Genomic DNA, 23,243 nt, shown 5'->3' on the forward strand with positions numbered 1-23,243 from the left:
GTCGAACTGGGGTCGAATTAAAGAGGATTTACTGTAGTTTGCTGGGCAGACTTCTGCCCACAAATCGCGGAAGCAAAACAGTAAATGCTATAATAACCAGCATGGTTAGCAGTTATGAAACTAGCGTCATTCATTGTAACACGGGCTCCGTTTCGAGCCTTTGTTGTGCATTCTAGCTGTTTAGGTTATTATGAATTGCTAACAGTATTTGGGGCACACAAGCAGTCTGCAACATTCAGCATCTTCCAGAAGACCATGCATCTGTTGCTAAAGCGTACCTGCCAACTCTCCCAAATTCGTAGTAAATTTTTTGGGGCCTGTTCTGTGATCTTGTGATTGCTACATCAAGTTCTGTGAAAGATAGACTGTTCACGAAAATGTTTTAATGTTGGGGTGTGTGAATACTCGAATATTGAATTTTAAATTGAATAGGGAACGTTTGATTCATTTGAATCATGAATAGAATATCTAATATTCGGTTTCTCGAATATTCAATTTTTTGCATGTCGGTACCTTCGGTGAATGATCAGACTGTGGTCGGTGCCCTGGCATGCGCAGCATTCCCACGGCGTGTGATTTCAGTCATTACAAGGTTCATTCAGGTCGACGACGCAGATCAACACGATTAACATGACACGGACAGAGGGAACTACAACAGCAGCGTGTATAGAAAGCATGAGAGCATTTGTGAAGGTCTGTCTGATTATTCACCAGAAGGCACGCTGATTGCATCGAATACGCGAGTTCAGTATTCACTCCTGCAATTCCGTTGTGCTAACTTGCCACGGGTCTCCCAATTTGAGGACTCTTTACTGTCGGCACCAACCGCGGTCGGGCGTGCTGCGCTGACGCCAGCGTGTGCTGCCAATGCTTGAGCAACTTTATTCAGACAACTTCCTAAAGCAGTCTAAATCGGCAAAGGCAAAGTTGCTCAAAAAGCCACTGTGATCTAATACACTGTATTGCTTTTAAGTCTCTGCTGTGCCTAGCTTGCTGCTCTTTTTGTGCTGTGTCTAAGCATAAATAATCATAAATAAAATGCATATGTATCCTGCAAAATGTGCGTGCTTTGGGCAAACAAACAATAATGCATGCAGCTCCCTGTCCTCACCCCATCTCCTTTGTGTCGTGTCTGTGAGTGTTTTTTGCGAATTTTAATGTTTACGGGTTAGCAGGCACGCTTAGTGTGGAGGAAAGCAAACATGATACAGGTTGGGCTGCGATGGGCTCAAGCCAAGCTGCTACTCTCTTGTGCCACTCACAGCGCAAACAGCAGACAACCAGCCAGGCTCATCAACCATCGACTGGCAGTTCGTCGAGCGCATTTGCGAGGAAGAGAAGTTCATGCCGCGCCGAGTGCCCGAGGAAGAACGCGAGCTTTTTGTGTTCAAGGAAGAAGACTACCTCGACACTGTGGTGAGTGTTTGATCGCACCTCTCTTCCTCCGTGGTCCAGTGTGACAAAAAAGAAAGAAAGCCTGCCTTCCTTTAACTAGCCCAGTGCTGTGATTTCAGACCCAGAAGGTCACATTCATGGCTTGAAAAAGGCTGTGTTCTAGTTCTGTTTTGATTTAGAGGAGCACACATGACATTTTTGACTTGTATTCTCTCTCTCTCTTGTGTTAACCCTTTAAGGACAAGGTGCATAAATACCTGAAAAGTTATTTTCTGTTTAAATGTGCAAAACGCATTGAGGGTAGGCGTAATCAAGGGAACTTCTTCAGTAATATGGCGGATACACCAGGCAGAAAACTGGAGGTGGGCTTCACCCTAGCCCACCTATGGCTTCGTTTGGAATTTGTACAGACAGCTCTCGTCATATGTGATCCACAAATGTACATTTCATTTGCTTTAATGTGTTATACCACTGAAGCCGGAGATCATGCATCAGTCTGTTACCTGTGCTTTCAAAAGAAAATGCGTTGCATGCCCAAAACAACCAACAAATGACGCTAGCTGTCTGTCGTTCAGTGTTGGTTCAAGACATTTAGTTAGAAACTTTGTACTCGACACCGAAACTCACTAAGAAAAAAAAAATTCTGGTATGTCGCCTGTAGGCAGCAGACGTCCATAAAGGGTTAAACAAAGGTACTGGCAAACATCGAAGTACCCTAAACAATTTACTGTAGTCCTTGTTTCTGCAAACCAGTTTCAGTTTTCGTTTACTGAAATATATACCGACTCACTCCATTCCTGTAGATGACACCTATGAGTGCAGAAGAAAATGTATTCAGTGCTCTTGTTTCCTCTTGTTATTACAGCCAACTTCTGTTAATTCGAGTCCGATTAATTCGATCTGGGCCGAACGTCTCCGTCAGCACACATGCGCCTGGCTTCTATGGCGATCCCAACAGCGACACTTTTGGCGGCAGCGTCTGTCTCAGCGAAGCTTAGGGTACAGTGAATGCGTCAAAATCTCCCGCCGAAAACGCCGATCTTCTGCCTACCCTAAGGATGTTTTTAATCGACAGCAGTAACTCGCAATGTCTGATTAGGATATTTACTCAATTCTAATGCGTGCCCTTTCTTTTTCTTTTTCCCCACAAAATATGGAGCGAAAATTGCCTGCGCGGTGCAGTCGCATGCAAAACCAAAACTGCCTTCACGGCATTTGTGTGCTTTGCCGCATAGGTGGAGAGTGGTGCTTCAACATCTAGTGTCGCCATTAGTAGTAGAAGCCATCTCTTGGTGGCTGTCTAGGTTACGTTATGCCGAAGGAATCTAGTGTTAGTATACAACTCTACAGAACCCCTCGTATGTTTTCTCTTGGAACTCCCGTAGGTGACACCTTGGTACCGCAACCTGGACAAGCCCCAGTTCTTCTATGTGGCCGAGATCTGCCACGACCTGAACCCACTCAGCGACTTTCCAGACGCAGGCTTCGATACGTTCGACGCATACTACAGGCAAGGTTCTACTACCACATCTTTATGAGTGTAAAGGCGCTCTTGGAATGTTCACATTTGAGACCACAGTTTTGAGGTCACAACTGCATTCGTTGTCGGCTATTGACTTGGACAATAGGGGAGATTTCAAGTACTGAACTTTGAACTCCTGAATGCCCCTATAGCCATTGATTGTGTTGTCACTTCTACATTCTACTCTGCACGTGTCATCTACTTGTATACATAGTATTCCTGTTTTGTGTACCTGGTAAACAAGTTGTAAGTTACCGATCATGTCGTCATTTTTCTTCCTGTATGTGCTTTGTCTCTTTAGTAATATAAACATGTCCTTTAGTAAGCACCAACGAGGCCAAGAATAAGTTCTCGTGAAATTATCACAAGTTCACATCCAATATCACAATATTCATATCCTTTTACACTTTTGCTTAATTTGTGGGCGCCATCTGATGACGGCTGCGGGCACCAAGCATAGTCAGGCATAATGTCCCAGATGTAAGGTGCCCCGCGATGCAACACACGCAAATCTCGGATGCTGTGAACCACATTGATACATTGCTCTCAGCACAATCTGCACCGCACACGCTGACGCTCATAACCACACTATTATTACCCGAGTTTCTTGCAATTTGTTAATAAATTTTTACTGACAAGATACTATCTTCCAGGAATGCTTTGGGAAATCGTGAAGTTGTCTTGAGTGTTGAAACTTTAAAACCTCAAAAGAATGAAATTTGCAATTTAAGAAAGTTTTTCGCTGCAAGTGCAGCTTAGTTATCTCGAGATTTGACTGTACTTCCAAACTTGATACCCCTCGAACTTTGAGCTTGCGTGATCGCCCTGCTCCACCGTGCAGGGAGAAGTACCAGATCCGGGTGGTGGACGGTCGGCAGCCGCTGCTAGACGTGGACCACACGTCGGCACGGCTCAACCTGCTGACGCCTCGCTACGTGAACCGCAAGGGTGTGACGCTGCCCACTTCGTCGGAGCAGACGAAGCGGGCTAAACGCGAGAGCCTGCAGCAAAAGCAGATCCTGGTGCCCGAACTGTGTGCCATCCACCCGTTCCCGGCGTCGCTGTGGCGCAAGGCTGTGTGCTTGCCCTGCATCCTCTACAGGTCGGTCGTGTGCTTCCCCGTGGTGTTTATTGCTATGTCTCCTTCTATTGTATTGCCACACGTGGTCATTTTACTTTTATTGCAGTGGTAATTGAACTGACGCACAAGCCGGCACTGCCGGACTGTCACGGTATCGACATGCTTGCACAGCCGATACATGGAGGGTTAAAAGGGCTCCAGAAACGCGCAGTGCGTTTGGCTGCAAAAGCGACCAAGCCAAGTGGATGCTCAGTCACGATTCAATTAAACACATTTGTGAGGCCTTGCGCGCCTGTCGTACCCGTCTGAGACGGGAGGCATGCAGGCCGCGTGTGCGTAGGCAGTGCTTTATTTTGAGCATGATTTTGATTGTACGCGACAGAAATAGCTTCTGCATTGACATGACGTGGCCGGCATGTAAACTTCTGCACGAGTTTTGAAACAGGTTGTTGGGGTTTCGCAATTGTGCTGAGATGTTGGGAGTCATCGCTGGTTCCGTGTCGCACAAAGACGATGGACACTATCACCAATGAAATGCTGGTCACCTGCGTTGAGGCTCGGCCTGCACTTTGGCCGGCGATGTGCAAGCAGCATAAGAATAAGCATGTGACGAGGCACTCGTGGGCCGAGATGGTGAGAAATGTGGATGCCCAAGGCTGCCATAATAGGCAAGTGCTCATAATTTGTACAGGCTTCACACGAGGCGCTTTCGATTGCAATTGAGCCCAATAGGGATCCAATAGGGATCAGATTTCTCAGTCACGATTGCCTGAAATCTGAAACATAAAAGTTTACCCCGAAGGTGATCTAGCAACACTGTGCTCCGTGCTACGAAGCGCTCCTCTCCATTGTGTGCATACCGTGTGGCAGTTTGCCCTTCCCTTCCATGTGCACCTTGGAGGCACACGTGCTTATGTATCTGCTTTGCGAGACACGTATCCCAGCTCCATGTGGTCAGCCATTTATAGTGCAGCCACACGAGACGAAAATAATGCGGTTTACATAATAATACATGTAGGTGCTTGGCATGCATGTTTTGCACATATGCAGTCTTCGGAAAATATTGTTTTGGTTATAATGTGGTACCACTTATAGTCTGGATATTCGTGACTGCGGCGGCTTATGCTATAAGCAGTCTATGCTGTGGTACTTAAGTTGTTGCCTTTTAATTTCGCAGTTTATAATTTTTCTCCGAAATTGAAGGCATAAATTGCAAATTCACTTTATACTTTACTAGACTTTAACTTCTTTCAAATGCAGAAAACTTAATTGAAGTCGGTGAGCAGTTGCAGAGAAAAACAATTTCTTCGTTTCCATATATTTAGATAAGAATTCACAAGCTAAAGCTTCCTCTTAATTTTGAACAGAATTGGAACACACCCAAGATCAGACCCTGTTCCACACCCTGTTCAGTGGAAGAATGGCAAAATTTCTATCGATATTTGCAACATGCCTTAAAGGGACACTAAAGGCAAATATAAAGTCAAGCTATAGTGATAGATTACTTCTCAATAATCTCTAAGGCATCAATATTATCCCGAAGAGGGTCTTAATAATCGAGAAACTGAGCTAAAGGCAGGACATGATTAGAGACTCCCCCGGGACATTCAAGCACTTGCCCGATGATAAAAGCACTCCTCAGTTAAATTCTGTGACTAGCATTCAACCACTTGTTGCAAAAAGCATTATTGTATTGTATAATAAGATGAAATAAAATGCTGCTTATCGAGTTCTATTTAGTTTTTTAGAAAAAAGAACTCATTGAAACTAACCTTCACAACGACGCGGCCAGTCGAAAGGTTTCGTTTTCGCTTGACCCTGCACTGCCCACGCTTTCGCGTTTCAGAAGTTCCGTTATCGCATAGTGCTGCGCTGGTTTTGCTGGCTCGCGAAACTTGCACAAACTCCAAGCAGCAGAGAATTCAACTTCCATGTTGTGCTGCGGGATGCCCGAACAGTGTACGCCACTTGACCAAAAAGCAGCTGCACCGGCGAATCCACCTGTCTGTCTTGGCTCAGTGCCGCCGTCTGTCGGGCGCCATTTTACTCACCGAAAGCTGCGAAGGTTGGTGATGGCGTATTCAACGTGACCACTCCCCCAGTTGGGCTGCGAGAGATTTAAATTTTGAAAAAGGTATTCGCACATTTCAGATGCTATTTTCTCGTAAACTAAGTCCTTTCGTGGCACAAAACAAGCATTGAGAGGTTTCTGGAACGATATTTAAACAGTCCACATCAACTTATAATTTGCCTTTAGTGTCCCTTTAAGAGCAAAGTGAGACAACAAAAAGTATCCGTGTTGACGCCCCACACTGCAGGATGAACTCGCTGCTGCTGGCCGAGCAGCTGCGGCTGACGGTGGCTCGCGAGGTGCAAGTGGGTCGGCTGGAGCTCCCCAAGGGCTTCAAGTGGCCCACGCTGGACTTTGGCTGGACCCTGGCCGACGTGCTGCAAAAGGCCCAGGAGGCCGCCAAGGCCGAAGAAGAGCGGGCTGCTGAGCTGATGGAGCGCACGGGCATCCAGCCGGTCTGCATCTCGCCGCCGCCAGCGATGAACGCGTGGCGTGCGCCCCAGCCCTACCAGCCGCCTATGTTCCAGCAGGTAAGGGTGACGTTGGCATCTCTGAAAGCACCCTTTAAAGCAAGTACCTTTCTCTGGCTCTTTCACCCCATTTCATAGTCTGAGGGTGCACTTTCGCCACCTTTACAAAGGCGCCGATGCAAAAAGCTCATGCTCTCACACAACCAAGTTGCAGGGTGCACTCATCATGGAACGCCGACTGGTATAGCTCTTTGAGACACTCGTCATGTTCATCTATGCCACTACAGATGTGTTGATTAATGACTGCGGAATTGTGTAACAAAACAACTAACGCCACCTACGTATCCCCACTGCAACAATATGCACATTCGAGCGCATCATTCCTCTAACCCTTTGAGGGTCACCATGATACATATATGGCAACACAAAACAAATCCAAAATGTTTGCAACCGTACATGTATGGCGGCAACCAAATGTTTAAAAAAATTAACCTTTTTGAAATGGAACACCGCCTAGCATAGCACTGGAGGTGCTGCAACCTTCCGTGGCTTCTAGAAAAAAAGTTCTTAATGTGCTTCTGCCAAAACTGATTTTACGCTTCACTGCGGTAGTTTGGGAGTGCAATCAACTTCCATCAATTCAACCCTGACGAGACCGATGCCAAATTAAGCAAGATGCAGGGAGGATGCCAAAACAAACCACTGATTCAGTTGGCAGTATTTGCCTTATTCTAACGCATCCCCAAATGAAATGTGCACACTTTTTATGCATAAGAAGCAGAAAACTTAGAAATGACATTAAAGCTCCTAAACAGTGCAGAAATGTAACGTGCGCCTGATTTGTTCTCAAGAAAGATGGGCTAGAGTCTAATATCGGTTGCACATTGGTAACCGGTTTCCTAAAGTGAGGTTCGCCGCGCAGTTCTTTGAAGTCGGCTTTGCCGCAATGCAGCCTTGGTATGCGGTGAAGCATTTGAACGTCACAAAGCTGGTTTTCGTTTTACGTCCAGTTGCACCGCGCAAGCAATTTTCGGCTCACCTTTCTTGAAAAAAATAACAGGTGCACATTAGAATCAGGTATATATCGTGATCAGGCATTGCGAGCTACGGTTATTGCTTGAAAATCCTCCTAGGGCAGGCCGAAAATAGGCGTCTTCGACAGAAAAGGATGTGTGTTCAATTAGCGCCTCCTCTATTTTTTTCAATGCTAGCCAGATTCGACCGTTCACCACCCTCTCCTATCGTCCTTTCCTACTCTTCCCCATCGTCTAGCGTTTGCACCTGCTTTACGGTCACGGGGGAGAGTACCATCCGGGTGGCGCCTCACAGTGGAAGTCGGAGCAACACTGACAGATGCGGCATAACCTGGCAGACACAGGGACAGAGTGTTTACCACTCCTCCACCTGAATGGCAGCAGCACGTGCTCAGACGCACATGTGACGCAAGCACGTGATGCAAGCAGTCGTACCATCTGGGTAGTGTCGCATCACTGCAACTCCCTGCACTAAGGTGCACCAATGGCTCCTGTTAGGGATCGAGTGATTGTGCTGGCATTGAAAAAGTAAAGAAGGTGATGGTTCAACACATACACTGTTCCCTAAGCTTTGCCGAGGCAGATGCTGCCACCAAAAGGAGTCTCTTGTTGGGTCACCATAGGAATCAGGCACATGCTTGCTGAGTGGTCAAGTTCGAGTTATTCGGCAAGGGCCAATTTTAGGATCGAAATAACGAAAGTTTGGCTCCATGGAAACCGGCCGGGACCTTCGGTCAGGATCGAATTTACTGAAAAATTCAATTAACCAGAGTCGAATTAATGGAAGTCGACTATATTACAGCTTCGCCTAGTTCACTTTACACATGCTCGCACCTGTGCTCCCACACTTTTGAACTGGCACTGTCCCGAGTACTGTTCCGAATTATGAGTTTGGAAAGAAAACTGATTTTTATCTCATTTCTTACCTCTCAAACTGTTGGCATGACAGGCTAGCCCGCATGGCTCTTCCATGAGATTGTGATAACTTTTTTTGGAGGTTGGCATTCACCACCCGGTGATACTGTCATACGTGCGTCTCCATTTGCAAGGTGATGAACGAGAACTGATAGAACCTCTAGTGATCTAATGGTTGGTTACTGCGAGTTTCTCGCACACTTTGTTTGCCTAACAGGCGGGCCACCACTGAGTTTGCTTGTAGGCACTCGCATGGTACGCCCTGCTTTCGCTATGGCCGCATGTCCCTGGGACTGTAATTTTTTAATGGCCCACTTAATTTTTGATTTTTCTGGCTTTTTGTCATTGGTCTGCACGTGGCTGGGCTACGCCTCGCTGATTTTGCTAGGATTGCTCCCTTCATGCAATGCACGATTAAAGAGCGAGACGAAATGGGGTGTTTCGAAATACAAGCCCCGACTGTGTCAAAACCAACTTAAAGCGTAAAAAATTAGTTGTGTGGCCTTTATTACATTTCTAAATACATTATTTAGGCTATATTATTCATGTGTTCAACGATGAACCATGTTAAAACTGCACATATATAGTATTTAACTTTTTTTTTTTATCTAAAGATATTATGTACTGTGAAGTTTGTGACGTCATACCGACGTACCAGGGCTGAGGTTGCAGTGTGAAATTCAGGAAATTAAACATTGACCTTCATTTTTTTATTCAAATGATCAACCTGTTGCTGCAGAATTAATCAAAATAAAGCTTTGAAGGAGCGCTGTAGATGTCTTGAATGATTTAGCGTTTCTCTTTAGTGTCTCTTTAAAAGATTTCTTTCAAGTGGCAGTCTGAAATCTTGTTTACGACTTTTGTTCGCTTGTCCACTGTAGTGTCGTAATGGCTGTGGCATTCTGCTGCTAAGCACAAGGTCACACGTTCAACACCGAGGTTAACGTACAGCAGAGGCATAGTGCAAATATATATATATATATATATATATATATATATATATATATATATATATATATATATATATATATATATAAACGAGAAGAAAGGGGCCTAACCGAGGGGCCCAATTTTTCTTAAGAATATCAGAAGAAGCCAACAAACATTGACACCAAGGAAAACATAGAGGAAAGTATTTGTACTTTACTAAATGAATTAAAGAAATGGATAAATTAATGAAAGTGAATCTGGATGAAAGAACAACTTGCCGCAGGTGGAGAACGATCCCATATCTTCGTATTACGCATGTGATGCTCTACCAATTGAGCTACCACGGCGCCATTCCCCCATCCACTTTCTTGGGTATTTGTGCTTCCTACTAGAAGCCTGGGAGTGTTAGCCAGTGCCACCACTAACAAACCTTGGCAGTGGATGTGGAACATCCTTTCTGCTGCAGGCATCACGAGTTTGTGATCTCTTTGGGTGGAGGCAACTGGTCAATAAACCCACGCATGCTACCTGAAAGCATCAATGTTTCCGGATTCAAGACTCTCGTTATGTAATAAACGAGAAGAAAGTGGCTTAACCGAGGGGCCCAATTACGTGTGTGTGTGTGCGTGCGTGTGCGTGTGTGTGTGTGTGTGTGTGTGTGTGTGTGTGTGTGTGTGTGTGTGTGTGTGTGTGTGAACGAGAAGAAAGGGGGTTAACCAAGGAGTCTGATTTTTGTTAATCATATCGTAAGAAGCCAACAAACAAAGATACCAAAGACAACATAGGGGAAATTACTTGTACTAAATAATTGAATTAAAAAATGATAAATTAATGCAATGAAAGTGGATGAAAAAACAACTTGCCACAGATTGGGAATGATCCCACGTCTTCGCATTGCGTGTGCGATTCTCTAACCAACTAAACTACTGCGGTGCTGTTTTCCCATCCACTTTCTTAGGTATTTTATGTTTTACTACTAGAACTACGCCGCCAAGGTTTGTGAGTGGCGGCGCTGGCTAATACTTCCAAGGTTAGTTCTAGTAGAAACCCATTGTTACAAACTAATTCCTTAGCCATTTTCCATGTAAACTTGAGCTCTGTGTTCACATTCTAATGGTTTCATATTTGTTGCTTTTTTCAGGACCAGGAACTCGTCATCGACACGTTCGATCCAAGCAAAGTCCACATTCCGGACGATGACCAACTCGACCAGCTAGCTGACGCTGAGGTCAGCGCGCTGAACCTCGGTGGACCCAAAGGCCCCAACTTCGACTGGAAACCGCTTCCCAAACTACCAGGCGAGCCCACACCGGTTCCTCGGATCCGCTACGGATCTCCGAGTAACTTCGAAGCCGAGGGCTGGGACTCTGAGTGGGACACGGACATGGAGGACAGCTCATTCGTCACCTTGGACATGCCGGGACTGGGCTACATCTCAGCACCTGGAGTGTTCAACATGCAGGGCTTGTCGCTAGACTTGGCCTCGTGCCGTGACGACGACATCTGGGACAGCTTTGACGAGGACGAGGAAGATCCTGAGCTTGACTTCTCACGATCCGAGTGGAACCAGTCTCCGTCTGAGGCCGGCGGCAACGAAGATGAAGGCCACTTGCTCAAAATCAGTGACAAGTCGGAGAACAAAGACGACGAGAAAAGGCCCGAGGAACAGTTGGACTGGTTATCACACTGCAGCAAGGACCAGCGCAGCAAGTCCGTGAATGCTTTCGTGGAGGAGCCAGAGGAAGAACAACGAGAGGTCGATCCTTTTGTCGAAGAGAAGGTCGCGGCACTCAGGGAGGAGTGCGTCAAGAAACTGGAAGTTTGGAGATGCAACGAAGACGAAGCGAAACTTGCTGCTCAGAAAACAATCTACAAGTCCTTTCGCAAAGTCTCGGAGGCACTAAAGCTTATTGCGGAGTACGAAGACGACCGGCCCCTGAAGAAAGATGAGCCTCTGGCACCAGCAGTCCGTGACGGTGGAGCTGCCACCATTGGAGGGGAGGCCCCAAAGGCACCGGAAGGGAGTGTGCTACCATTTGGCGAGCTCTTGCCGGACAGGGACTCCATCAAGCTCGGAGGCGGAGACGCGTCACAGGCTCGCTTCGACGAGCGGCCCGATCTCGACAGTCACTGTGGCCCGAGCCCCAGCATTCTGCTCCAGGCACTGACGATGTCCAACGCCAACGATGGCATAAATTTGGAACGTCTCGAAACGGTGGGCGACTCTTTTCTCAAGTACGCCGTGACAGCCCACCTCTACTGCACGTATCCCAGCGTGCACGAGGGCAAGCTGTCCCACCTACGGAGCCGCCAGATCAGCAATCTCAACCTCTACCGACTCGGCCGGGCTCGCAGTCTTGGCGGTCTGATGGTGGCCACCAAGTTTGAGCCCAGCGACAACTGGCTTCCTCCCGGCTACATTGTGCCTCCTGGACTCGAGAGGGCTCTCATCGAATCGGGCCTCCCGGCAGGCCACTGGAACATTGCAGCCCTCACTGGACTCACCCAGATGGATGAGGCACAGATCCGGCAGACCCTCGCCGAGCGATCCAACAAGGTCCGAAACCTCGACGAGGTCCTAGCCGACGAGCAGACCCTCGACACCGCGCCCTACGTGCCGTACAACCTCCTGACACAGCACAGCATTCCTGACAAGAGCATTGCGGACTGTGTCGAAGCGTTGATTGGTGCCTACCTCGTGTCATGCGGACCTCACGCAACCCTCCTCTTCATGTCTTGGTTGGGACTCGATGTGCTTCCCAAAAACTGCACCGCGGAGACGCTGCCAAACTTTGGTGTCATGCTCTACGGTACGCTAGAGCCACCGCTTGTTGTGCCCGACGCGGGACCGCAGCTAGATGAGCTTCTCTCTGGCTACGATGCGTTCGAGGCACGCATCGGTTATCGGTTTCGGGACCGTGCCTATCTCCTCCAGGCCTTCACTCACGCGTCATATCACTACAACCGACTCACAGACTGTTATCAGCGGCTTGAGTTCTTGGGTGATGCAGTGTTGGACTACTTAATAACCCGGCACCTCTATGATGACCCCCAGCGCCACTCGCCAGGCACATTGACTGACCTGCGGTCAGCGCTCGTGAACAACACTTTCTTTGCCTCGCTGGCAGTGAAGTATGACTTCCATCGCTACTTCAAGAATGTGTCACCGGGTCTGTTTGCAGTCATTCAGAGGTTTGTTGAGATGAAGAGACTGAACAACGGGCTTGGATACCATGAGGTAAGTCCTCTTACGGCTGCAGTGCTTTTGTCTGCAGAAAAACATTCTGCTGGTATTTCATGTGTGAGTTGTTGACACCATTACAGAATGTTGAATTGCCAACAGTGGCAGGTACAAGTGCTCCATCTGTCTGAATTGCTATGCATTTTTGGCACTAACATCACCGAGAGGTTGCACATGTTCTTGAACATTTGCTGGTGGTAATCAACAGCTCATCCTAAGCCTTTTGTGCCTGCAAGTGAATGCAGGAAAACAAGGAAATGGAAGAACTCTCCCATTGGTATGCTTCCATGGAAAGTGCAGAAGGCACGTCTCTGCTATTTTAATGTGCAGTGTGATCCGCTTTTAAAGGACGCATGTAGTTATTATTTAGCTGCTGATTACAGCTTGATTGTGGAATTTAGGCATGCAGACTGTTTCATTGCATAGCTGTAAGCCTAATGTGCCCTCTCAGCCATTCCTTTTTTCTTTTTTTTTTTTTCCTTTCGATAAAGTAGAGGCGTTTCAGTTATACTGTATTTATTAGCAGCTAGGTGTTCCCTTTAAGAATGGACTGTGCTGTAAATAGATAGGCCCCCATTCCTACAACCTTCATGATCTCTGGAGCACCCTCTTTCCACAATCTTTTTGCTTTGTTCTGCATCAGTTTCTGTAATTATTGTACACCTGAGCAGGCTGTTTGATGCCACTATATGCAGTCTACATGAGATCCTGCTATGAGGAACAATGTCATAGAGTCAAATTCTCCGACAAAGCCTCTTTGCACCATTGCAAATTTTTGAGATTTCGAGATCCACTTCCAGTTCCGTTTTGCGCCAAAACTGAGTGCTTGAATTGTCACTGGCAGGTAATTGCATCACAGTGACATTGATGCTTTGCTAGCAACCAACTGAGACTTGCGTGGGGTCTCTTAGATAATCGGGAGATGCGGGAACAGGCTTGTTCGAAGCTAGTAGCTGCACTCTCCGACCAGCACCCACGGATGTTCTGAGCCGCTCTGCCACGATTTCGCTATCGGTGCTAAATTCTAACAGTCATCTTGATTGCCAGTGCTTCTGTGTAAAAGGGGAAATTTTGGTGCAACTCCTTTATAATGATGTCAGAAACTGCTTTTTTTTAAAGACAGTATATGTGTTTCGTTTCATTTCCTATTTGAATTTCCTTTTGCCTTTTTTACCTTTCATCATTGTGAGAACCCTAGCACATGGTAACAAACTGCGATATGCACCTTTCTTATGCTTTCTCAATAAATGCACAATTAAAAGAAAGCTTTAGCTTGGAAGCTTTTATCTAAATACACACGTGACAATGGGAGAATAATTTTTTTCGGCAACCACTGCATCAATTTGATGAGGTTTGTTTTATTTAAAGGGGAAAGTTAGAATCAGTAACTCTAGGAAGTGGATTTTCAGTTTGCGCCACAAGTTCTTTTAGAAAATTTTTCAAATTGCAAAATTTCAGAAAGCTGAAGTGTCAACTTTACAACTTATAACTTGGTAATAAAAAAGAAAAGGATGTCACAATTCTGTAAACTGCACCTCATACTGCATTTAAAGCAGACAAAATTGATGTATTATACACTGCTCTGAAATACACCACTAATTTCTGAGTAGGACTTTTGCAAAACCCTCATAATCGTTGTAGCAGCTTGAGATAAGCTGTCAATTCATGTATCAAAATTGTCCCCTTGAGATGCTCTAAAAGATGCAGCTTACTGAACTGCGATATCTATCTTTGGCACAGAGTTACGGATTTGTAAACTCGAATGTACCAGAAACTAACTGAATATCAAATACCTCTCAAATAGTTTTCTCATAAAAGATAGTCTTTTGAACCATTAATACTATTAAAATCTTGTTCAAGTGCTAGTATTCACAATTTTAGCAAGTTTTTGTGGTAAAATTGTCTGTTATAAAGCACTGCTTTATAAGAGTCCAAATGGAGCATTTGGAACAGATAGACAGTTTGCTTGCATACCTGCAATTCTTCAGAGAGTGTTTATGATAGCGGTTTAGAAAGGAAAGCCTGGCTCTGCCATATGTAACTTGCGTTTTATGTCTACTATGGGCCCCAGGATGAAATTTATTACATTTTCCCTCCAATTTTATGTTTGATTACACACACTAGAGAATTGTTAAATTATTTGAAAAATATTTGTATTTACAAATACTGACTATTTGATTCGAAGACCAAGTCGAATCGGGCATTATTCAATATTCCCACATGCCTACTTCTCTCGTAAAGGTGGCAGTAGGGCATGTTGGTAGTGGTATTCCATAAAGACAAGTAAAGAAGCGCAAACTGGGTAGACGTAAAGAAGGCACATAGACACACACAAAAGCACTACTTTCAACAGTTGTGAACACTCGTGACCCTGTTGCTACTTTATACTCCACAGATGCAAGCGTAGCTAGAGCAAGTCAGTGCACTGTAGAAGAATACCAGCAAGAACTGACAACCTATCGAATTTAATGGGACACAAAAGGAAAATATTAAGTTGATGAGTTAATTCAATGACCTATCTGACCTATCTATCCAGAAGCCTATCATTGTTTTCTGGATGCCAATTTACGAATTTGTCACATAGAAAACTTCCACTGAAAGTTTTGCTGCCACTCCTCAATTTGAATCGCCCACGCCAAAACTGAGGCCGTGGCATAATCTCCACATCGCCACCTCTGCTGCTACCAGCGGATCAGGCACTTCTCTCCCAATGTGCATTGGCGGCGTTCCTCAAACCACCTGTCGCCCGGTGTCGTGACGTCACATCATGCGTCACACAAGAGAGGTTCCATACTCCATGACAGGTGGCACCACTCTGGTTTTCCATTTTCGTCATTTTCTCGCTTGCGCAAACTCTCTTCTTGCTACGAGCGATGAATTCGTTATTGCATAATTCGTTATCGCATAAGCTCAGTCTTTCAGTCAGGCTCAACTTAATACTTTCCTCTAGTCTCCCTTTAACCCGTCGTGGCACTCCAAGAAAAGCAAGTTGTTTTGGCTATGTCCATGTCACGCTTCTTTTGTCATCCCTGCTTCCTTCCAAGCACATCAGGCAAGCGCCTCTCTCTCTCCACAGGAGTACTACTTAGAGGAAGAAGAGTGCGAGGAGGCGGAGGAGGTGGAAGTGCCCAAGGCCCTGGGCGACATCTTTGAATCGGTGGCCGGCGCCATCTTCCTCGACTCCAACATGTCCCTGGACACCGTCTGGCAGGTGTACTACGCCATGATGAAGCCCGAAATTGGTGCGTGTGCTGGAACTCTTTGCACCATGAAGTCGTTTACTCCAGTTCTTAAAGGGCTACTGACACTATATTTTCGACTATTCATTTTCTGGTGTTAAATGAAAGTTCTAGACTTCTAAACTCAAGAAAATGTAGCGGGGAACCTTGAAGTGCTGTCAATAATTTAATATAATAGCTTTTCTGCAGCCAGTTTGGGTTTCAATTCCCAGGAGGATACTGTGCTGTGACATCATGACACAGTATGTGGTCACGTGGGGGCAGGACATTGCAACGTTTGGACGCTTGCTCCGGCTAAATCGTTCATCTGTAATGCTGCTACTACATCGGCCATAACTACAACTAGCAACATATAAGGTGATCGAGCGAGCTAGAGCGAGTGTCGTAACGATGCCATGTCCTGCTCCCACCCGACCTCACTTTGTGGAGAACCGCATTGGCGTTAGAGTTAATTTGTTAGCAAAATGTCGTTTTATGCATTGAAGCACACAAGTAACTGGAACGCCAGTGCATTTCTCCACAAAGTTTGGGAATTAATATCTCGAAACTGGTGTTATCCTGTAAAATTATTCCGAGTGGACGCACTTTGCAAACTCCACGACTAGAATTTGTGAATTGCAACTTGTGCCATAAGGCAATTAGTTAAAAAGCTAATTAGTTTATCTTGCGTTTCAGTTTGTTGTGCTAGTAGTGTCCGGCGCTTCGAGTAGACCACCTCAAACTAGGATTGAGCTACCTGCCACAGGCAATGTTTTAAAAAGTTTGAGAGTGTTCGCTGAAACAACCTGTATACAAGGTTAACTTTAAAGACATTTTTCTTTCTTTCTTTCTTTTTCTTTTTTTGGTCATTGAAGAGTGTCATATACCCAGTGGCACTAACCCAGTGACCCAAGTTAGTATGAAAGAGGTTAGATACAAGCAAACTGGAAATTGGGTAAGGTAACCAAAGAATGCTAATTGCATTAAAGATTATTTTGCTGGCTTGATTGCGGGTGCAGCCTCACCAATGGATCTCTCGGACCGGAAGCGATGCACGAAAAACGTGTGTGACTGAAGTGCCACGTAGAGGGCTGAACAGACTGCACTGTTTCAAAAAGTCAGAAATGAAAAAAAATATGACTTTTTGGCGGCCCAAATAAGTTGTACGGCCCAAACATGAATTCGTGAAATTTATTAGCCATGAATATGCCCCAAGTTCAATTTATAAACTGTTGCAGCCATGATAGTGTACAATTTTACAGCACGTAATTACAAAAGCAGCCTGAAAGCCCTGATTCAAGAATTGCATGTGCTAATTATACAGGCAGAACTAGCAAACAAATGAACAAGAGATCTTTGTCTGTGTTACATGGCTTCCACATGTGACTTGGCAAAATTGTAGCTCCTTCTTGATAACGATGGTGAGGGAGTACTGGCGCGTAATGTATTGTAGCGCTCTATTTCAGCTGCTGCTGTTATCTCTCTTGTGAGCCTATTTCTGTTGCTGCTAGCAATATTGGAGCCACACTCCTTCCAATGTGCTGCCAATGTACTGCCAATGTGCCGCCAAACCTTTAATGCCCGTGTTAGATTATTTTTGCTGTTCTTCATTACTTGCAATGTTAATCTGTAACCATGAGGATTAACGCATTAGCTCTTTCCTTACTGGGACATTGGAATTCAATCAATTCAATCAGCAGCATTTCAACATGTTGTCAAACATTTACATTGTAAATCTTCACAAACAGTGCTATGCACCATTTGAAATGAAAACTGCGCTTTTACTTTTCATCAGCTTTGGAAACATTCGGCACATTGGGGAGTCTCAATATATAAAAATTGAACAGGAGGTATTGTTCAAACTGGCCTCCGGTGCTTCTCGCACTTCCCAAATCCAGCAATGCAAAATGTGCACTTTTGGTTGGCTCGGGTAAATAATTTTGAGAGGACAGCAGCAGTGAAGACATAGGAGGGTTTGCTGGGTTGTCTGATTTTTTGCTTAGATGGCTAGCTGCCCTAACAATGCCTCAAATATCAACACATGCTGATGAGTGCATGTCTAGATTATGATGTTCTACTAGTATCTAAAGCTACTTAAAAATTTTTTTCGCAGCTTTTATCTGCTGGCATTTCCACACTGCGTGTGGAGTGTTCAGTCGCTAGGGGGCATGCAGTCAATTACTGACCACCCTTCCACACAAGCTTCAGTAGCAGTCTGACTGTTTACTGTTTAAGCACAGCTTGTACAAGTGTCCTAATTCATTACTAGAAATGCCGTAGAAACCATGTGAAGCCTGCAGTGTAAGTTCAAGGTGGACGCAAGGCCAGGTTGATTACTGAGAGAAGCCGATTGAGCACGATAATCGAGTCTTATGAAGTGTATGTTCCTCGACATGGCGACCACTGCATTCAAGAGCTGAAAAGAATGCAGAGAGAATGTAACCAAGCACTTCGTGACAGGAGTCAGAACAAATGCTCCCTGCACAACTGGCACATACCTGTTTTCATTTCACAGTTGCAATGTTGCAGTTTTCCTGCGTAACATGGGAATCACTGTGGCCAATATTTATGCTGCCAAATGTGGATACATTTATTTTTTTTTTCGTCTAGTCTAACTTTGAGCAGTTGGAATGCAGGAGCAAGGAACATGACATTTTTCGTATTTCCGATTTATTTTTTCTCTCAACACTTTCAATAAAATCGCAGTTTATTCTGTTTATTCATGCATCTTGAGGTACTTCTTAAAAAGTTTACTTAAGAGTTCTCAAAACCCTTCTGAGAAGTTATTTCTGCTTTAATTCAAAATACCAACGATTAAGCTACAGTAATATGTATCGTAACATATGTTGCGAATAATGCTTCTTGGAATAAAATGGTAAAGCGTAAAAACACGAAAAATAAACAATCTCTGGTGGTAAGGAAAGAGTTTAAGTAAATTGTTGCTATGTGATGTGACTCACATGCCAAGCATCTCAAAGTGCTAGCTTGCACAAAGGGAGCTAGTAAGGATGTTATGTTGCTTTTTTAGGCATGCGTCTGTGGCCTAAGGGGTAGAGAATCGAGCTGCCGGGCTGGGGCACTGGATTTGAAACTCAGCACTGGATGCATGCCTTCTTTTTTTAATTGATAATTTTTGCTAGTCCAGACACAAGATGTGCCAAACCCAGGAGAAGTAGGCAAGGAAAGCTCCACTTAGAAAAAAAACATGGAGAAAACAATGAATGTGATCTACTGTACATAGTCATGTCTCTAGTACTATGAGCATATAGCAGTATATCCATACTTTCACGGCAGTAAAGGCTGCCCTTTCAATGCCTGTGGCCAGCCGTGGCCTTCCTGGATAGATATTTTTTGTGTAAATTAGTGTAAATTATATTGTCTGCTTGATCACAAAATTCAGACCAAAGTTTACCCACAAGATATGCAGAAAGCAACCCTCCCACCTCCTCCAAGACCCAGCGTGGATGAAGAGTTTAATTCCATATTTAACAAGCTTTAGCTCGATCCCTCGCTATATTAGGTTCGCTTGAGAAACAAATATTTTCATGTCCCCATTTTTGAGACAGTTCCCGACTGCACATTTATTAAGATATACACTGGTTCTTTAACATCCATAGTTAAGCATGCTTTGTTTTTTATTTCAAAGAGCATGCCCTAAATATGCAGTTGTTTGTTTCTGCACAAAAGGATAACGGAATGCATTTCCTGTTGCTTCTCGTTCCAGAGTATTTCAGCACGCACGTGCCAAAGTCCCCAATCAGGGAACTTCTGGAGCTGGAACCTCAGACTGCCAAGTTCGAGTGAGTACCAACACCATGCCAGTTTATTCTGATTGGCTAGTCAGCAAGTAAACACTGGCTACGGTTGTTTATTTAAAGGGACTGGGAGTTCTGTCTCATTGAACTGAACCATGGAGAATCTAGTGGAGGCATTGGGAGGAAGCTACAGTTTTGATCCGATTTTTCTCTTCGTGCACATGCAAAATGCAGAAAGGTTTTCACTAGACAATCACGCTGTTAATACCTGCAATCACAAAGATGGCAGTTCAGTCATATTGAAACGAACGCTTATTCACTGCAGGCGTGCTGAGGTGACCCTCAATGGCAAGGTGTTTTTCGTACACATGCAAAATGCAGAAGGGTTTTCATTAGACAATTGCGCTGGTAACACCTGCAATTGCCAAGAAGGCAGTTGATCCGTAGTGTTGAAACAAACGCTTATTCACTGCAGGCGTGCTGAGATGACCCTCAACGGCAAGGTGCGGATCCGAGTGGAGGTCTTCGGCAAGGGCCGCTTCGTCGGCGTCGGCCGCAACAAGCGCATCGCCAAGTGCACAGCCGCCAAGAGGGCGCTGCGGGCACTCAAGCGCATGCGGCAAGAAGGCGGCAGCACCAACATGCACGGCACCTTCTAGGTGCCGTGCATGTGTCGTCTGCTGGCGCACTCTCAATCAGACTCCTGCCTGTACCTTGCTTTGCCTCATTTTCATCCCCGTGTGCCATCTAATTCTGGTGCCTGTGTTGCTTTTTATTATTATTATTTTATTATTATTATTTTTCTTCTTTTTGCCGTGGATCAGAGCTTGGATCATCGCCTTCCACCGCCATTTTTTGCAAATTCTCTGCACTCCATCTAGCCAAACATTGGTGCTGAGAAAACCAGGCGGCGTTCATCTGCTTGTGTTTCACAGGGAGTTCGGAGTATGCGGCCGTCAATTCTTCAGCACGGCTAGTCGTTCATACAGCAAAAGGTACTGTGGACGTGGAACACTGGACGTTGCTCGTAGGCAAGGTTTTGTGACTTGGAAGTGTTTGAACTCTCCGTACGGTATTTATGAATGCATTCTTTACTGCCCGTCAAGGTCATTGTCGGGGAAGCCGGTGGGAACCGTTCCCTCTACCGGCTCATACTGATGCATTTTTGCAAATCGCCTGCCAAAAGCGAGGGACCCCCGAACCTGAATATGCCTTGCCGGAGGTTGCTAACGTGATCGAACTGAAGCTACGCTTTTCTCTGTGATTCTCTAGAATGAAGACTCTTGCATGTGAAGGCAAACCCGCAATGTTTTTCGTTTGCTAGAACTTTGTGTCTCCTGCGAGTTCTGCCATGCTTTTGAGACATTTCACTTTTTAATCTTTCTTAGCGTGTATTACCATTGCCAAGTGTACACTTACTACAAAAGCACACTAATGCAGCAAGAAATATGCGCGGCAATAAATGTGTTTGTTGTATTTTGCAACGTGACCGCGTCACGGCCTGTTTTGGTAAGCGTTGTGATGTGTGGCGTGCCGTTCTGCGTACGTGCGGAATAGCTGGTCATTGGAGCAGTGTTGCTCCTTTCGTGAAGTGTTACAGCCACTAGAAGTAAAAGGCACGAATTTTCTCTTGCACCCTGTAAATCAACCTAGCACACTTTAAAGCTTTCTCTTGGCTGTTTGCACGGTGCAGGTTGACGGTTGCGCAGTCAGTTCACTCGTAACGAATTCCATTGGTCGATTCTCGGGCACTACCAAAATCCTCAAACGGGCGCCTAGACCGCACTGTAACTTCGCAGATCCAGAGATCTCAGGTGGGAACTGCATACTGCTCTCCATTAGGGTGCAGCCACACCCTAATGGAAAGCAGGAGAGAGATACACCACGAAGCGCTTCGTTTGCACCCATACCTCAACAGTGAAGCAGGAGGCACATCTGCTGGGCAGTACTCCTGTTGCACCGATAGCTCACCAATGCACCATGGAGCAAGTTTAATAAAAACAAACAGTTAAAAATATAAATCCACTTCGAATCACAAAAGAAAAAAAGGAAAAGTCTGCTCCACGTCGACCAGTGGAATTCACTCTTAGTCTTCTTGGTCTAGTCTCTGCGCAAGTCAGTGGCATTTATTTTTCTTTCTTTTTGCGTGTTTGCAAGACAAGTTGCCACTATTAGTGAACTTCAGTCATACCGTACCAACATGAAGACCTTCTTGCAACGTATTTGGTGCTGATGCGATCCGTAACTTTTCAACTAATGCTGGGTGACATATCTTTGGTAACTATGATTGTTTGCTTTTTTTTTTTACCTGCACACAAACTGTGGGAAAGTGTTTCTTTTTGTTTGTTTTAGCTTAGTTAGTTTGTTTAGCTTAGTTTTAGCTACCTCTGAGTCACTTTGCAACAGTAATCATCCGAGTATTTGTTGTGTAAATTAGTGTATTTTAGAGCAAACTTTATTGCAGGAGCTCCCATCTTTGATGGATTATGCTCGCCATTCACTGGCTTGATTTTGATGCACTTTGTTGCATTTAGAGAAGGAGGTTTAAATCTACCGATCCTTTGAAGTAGCGTTTTCTTTTTCTTCCGTATTTCGGTCTAGAAAGTTGCCATAAAAATCATGAAATGTAAAAGCTAAGGAAGCATCAAGTTTATAACTGATTAACTAGGCAACAGAAACTGTACAATCTACAACATGGAGAATTTGCAGACTTATCATCGGCAAATTGTAAATCTAGGAAACTGATAACTTGTAAACTGGCCCGAAATATTTGTGAATAGGACTTTTGCAAAAATGACAAGCTGATGCTAGAATTCTGTGTAAGCTGTAAACTAATGTATCACATTTGTTCATTTTGAACACTCTAATAGGTCTCTGTTCTTGGGTATCGAGTTTTGAACATGGTGCTTGAATTTCTTTGAAGTTATTTTCAGCAGTACAAGAAATTTGAGGCCCTAAATGAGAATTGTGCTTCCAAAAGTCAATTTAATTCAAGTGTTATTCAAACTGTCTGCATTTACACGGTGATAGTATTACTGTGTTTAATGTGTATTTTAATAGCGAAATTTTTGATTTAAGGTTGAATGGTCACTCTCAAGGGTGCAACCCACTACTGTGGCTCTGCAAATAAAGCATCTTCTTTGGTTGTGCCTGCTTTTCATTTCAGACTCTAGCATTGTATTGCCAGATTTCTATAAAAGGAAGTGAAGGAACTTGCATGATATTGGTGTCGTTTTTGCATTGTTTGTTTTTTAGCCGTGGTTGTGTTTGTACATAGGTTTGCATGAGCCACAGCCATTAACTGCACAGGTTCTTTTGATGTGCGCCTGCGTTGCGTGGTGAAAATGAGGTTCATAGAGCGCATGAAAGAAGTGCATAAATGGAATAAACAGAAATTCTTTCTATATATTTTATTTGTTGTGTCTTTGTTCGCAGAGACTTTATTGCAAGTTTAGCTGGACACTGCTGAATAGGAACTGGCCACGGTAGTGGAGTAGATATGCGCAGTACTATTTTGCTGCGGACTGCGAGGTCATGGGTTCGATGCCCGTCCGCCGTGGCCTCATTTAGGTGGGAGAAAACTGCGAAAACATTTGTGTACTGAAGCGCAC

At 44.8% G+C, this 23,243-nt stretch overlaps 1 protein-coding gene across 1 annotated transcript in view; it reads left to right on the forward strand.

Moving 5' to 3' along the window:
- Positions 1-23,038, forward strand: part of Dcr-1 (Endoribonuclease Dcr-1) — a 54,422-nt gene extending 31,384 nt beyond the window's left edge. Inside the window, exons 13-20 of the mRNA XM_075699237.1 lie at positions 1,265-1,416; positions 2,781-2,905; positions 3,759-4,019; positions 6,317-6,599; positions 10,560-12,656; positions 15,736-15,901; positions 19,602-19,677; positions 20,108-23,038. Of these exons, the coding sequence (XP_075555352.1) occupies positions 1,265-1,416; positions 2,781-2,905; positions 3,759-4,019; positions 6,317-6,599; positions 10,560-12,656; positions 15,736-15,901; positions 19,602-19,677; positions 20,108-20,291 (3,344 nt within the window). The 3' untranslated portion in view covers positions 20,292-23,038. The remainder of the gene's footprint in view (positions 1-1,264; positions 1,417-2,780; positions 2,906-3,758; positions 4,020-6,316; positions 6,600-10,559; positions 12,657-15,735; positions 15,902-19,601; positions 19,678-20,107) is intronic.
- The last annotated feature ends 205 nt before the right edge of the window (positions 23,039-23,243 follow it).

The sequence above is a fragment of the Dermacentor variabilis genome, chromosome 7, assembly GCF_050947875.1.
Source record: "Dermacentor variabilis isolate Ectoservices chromosome 7, ASM5094787v1, whole genome shotgun sequence".
NCBI lineage: Eukaryota > Metazoa > Arthropoda > Arachnida > Ixodida > Ixodidae > Dermacentor > Dermacentor variabilis.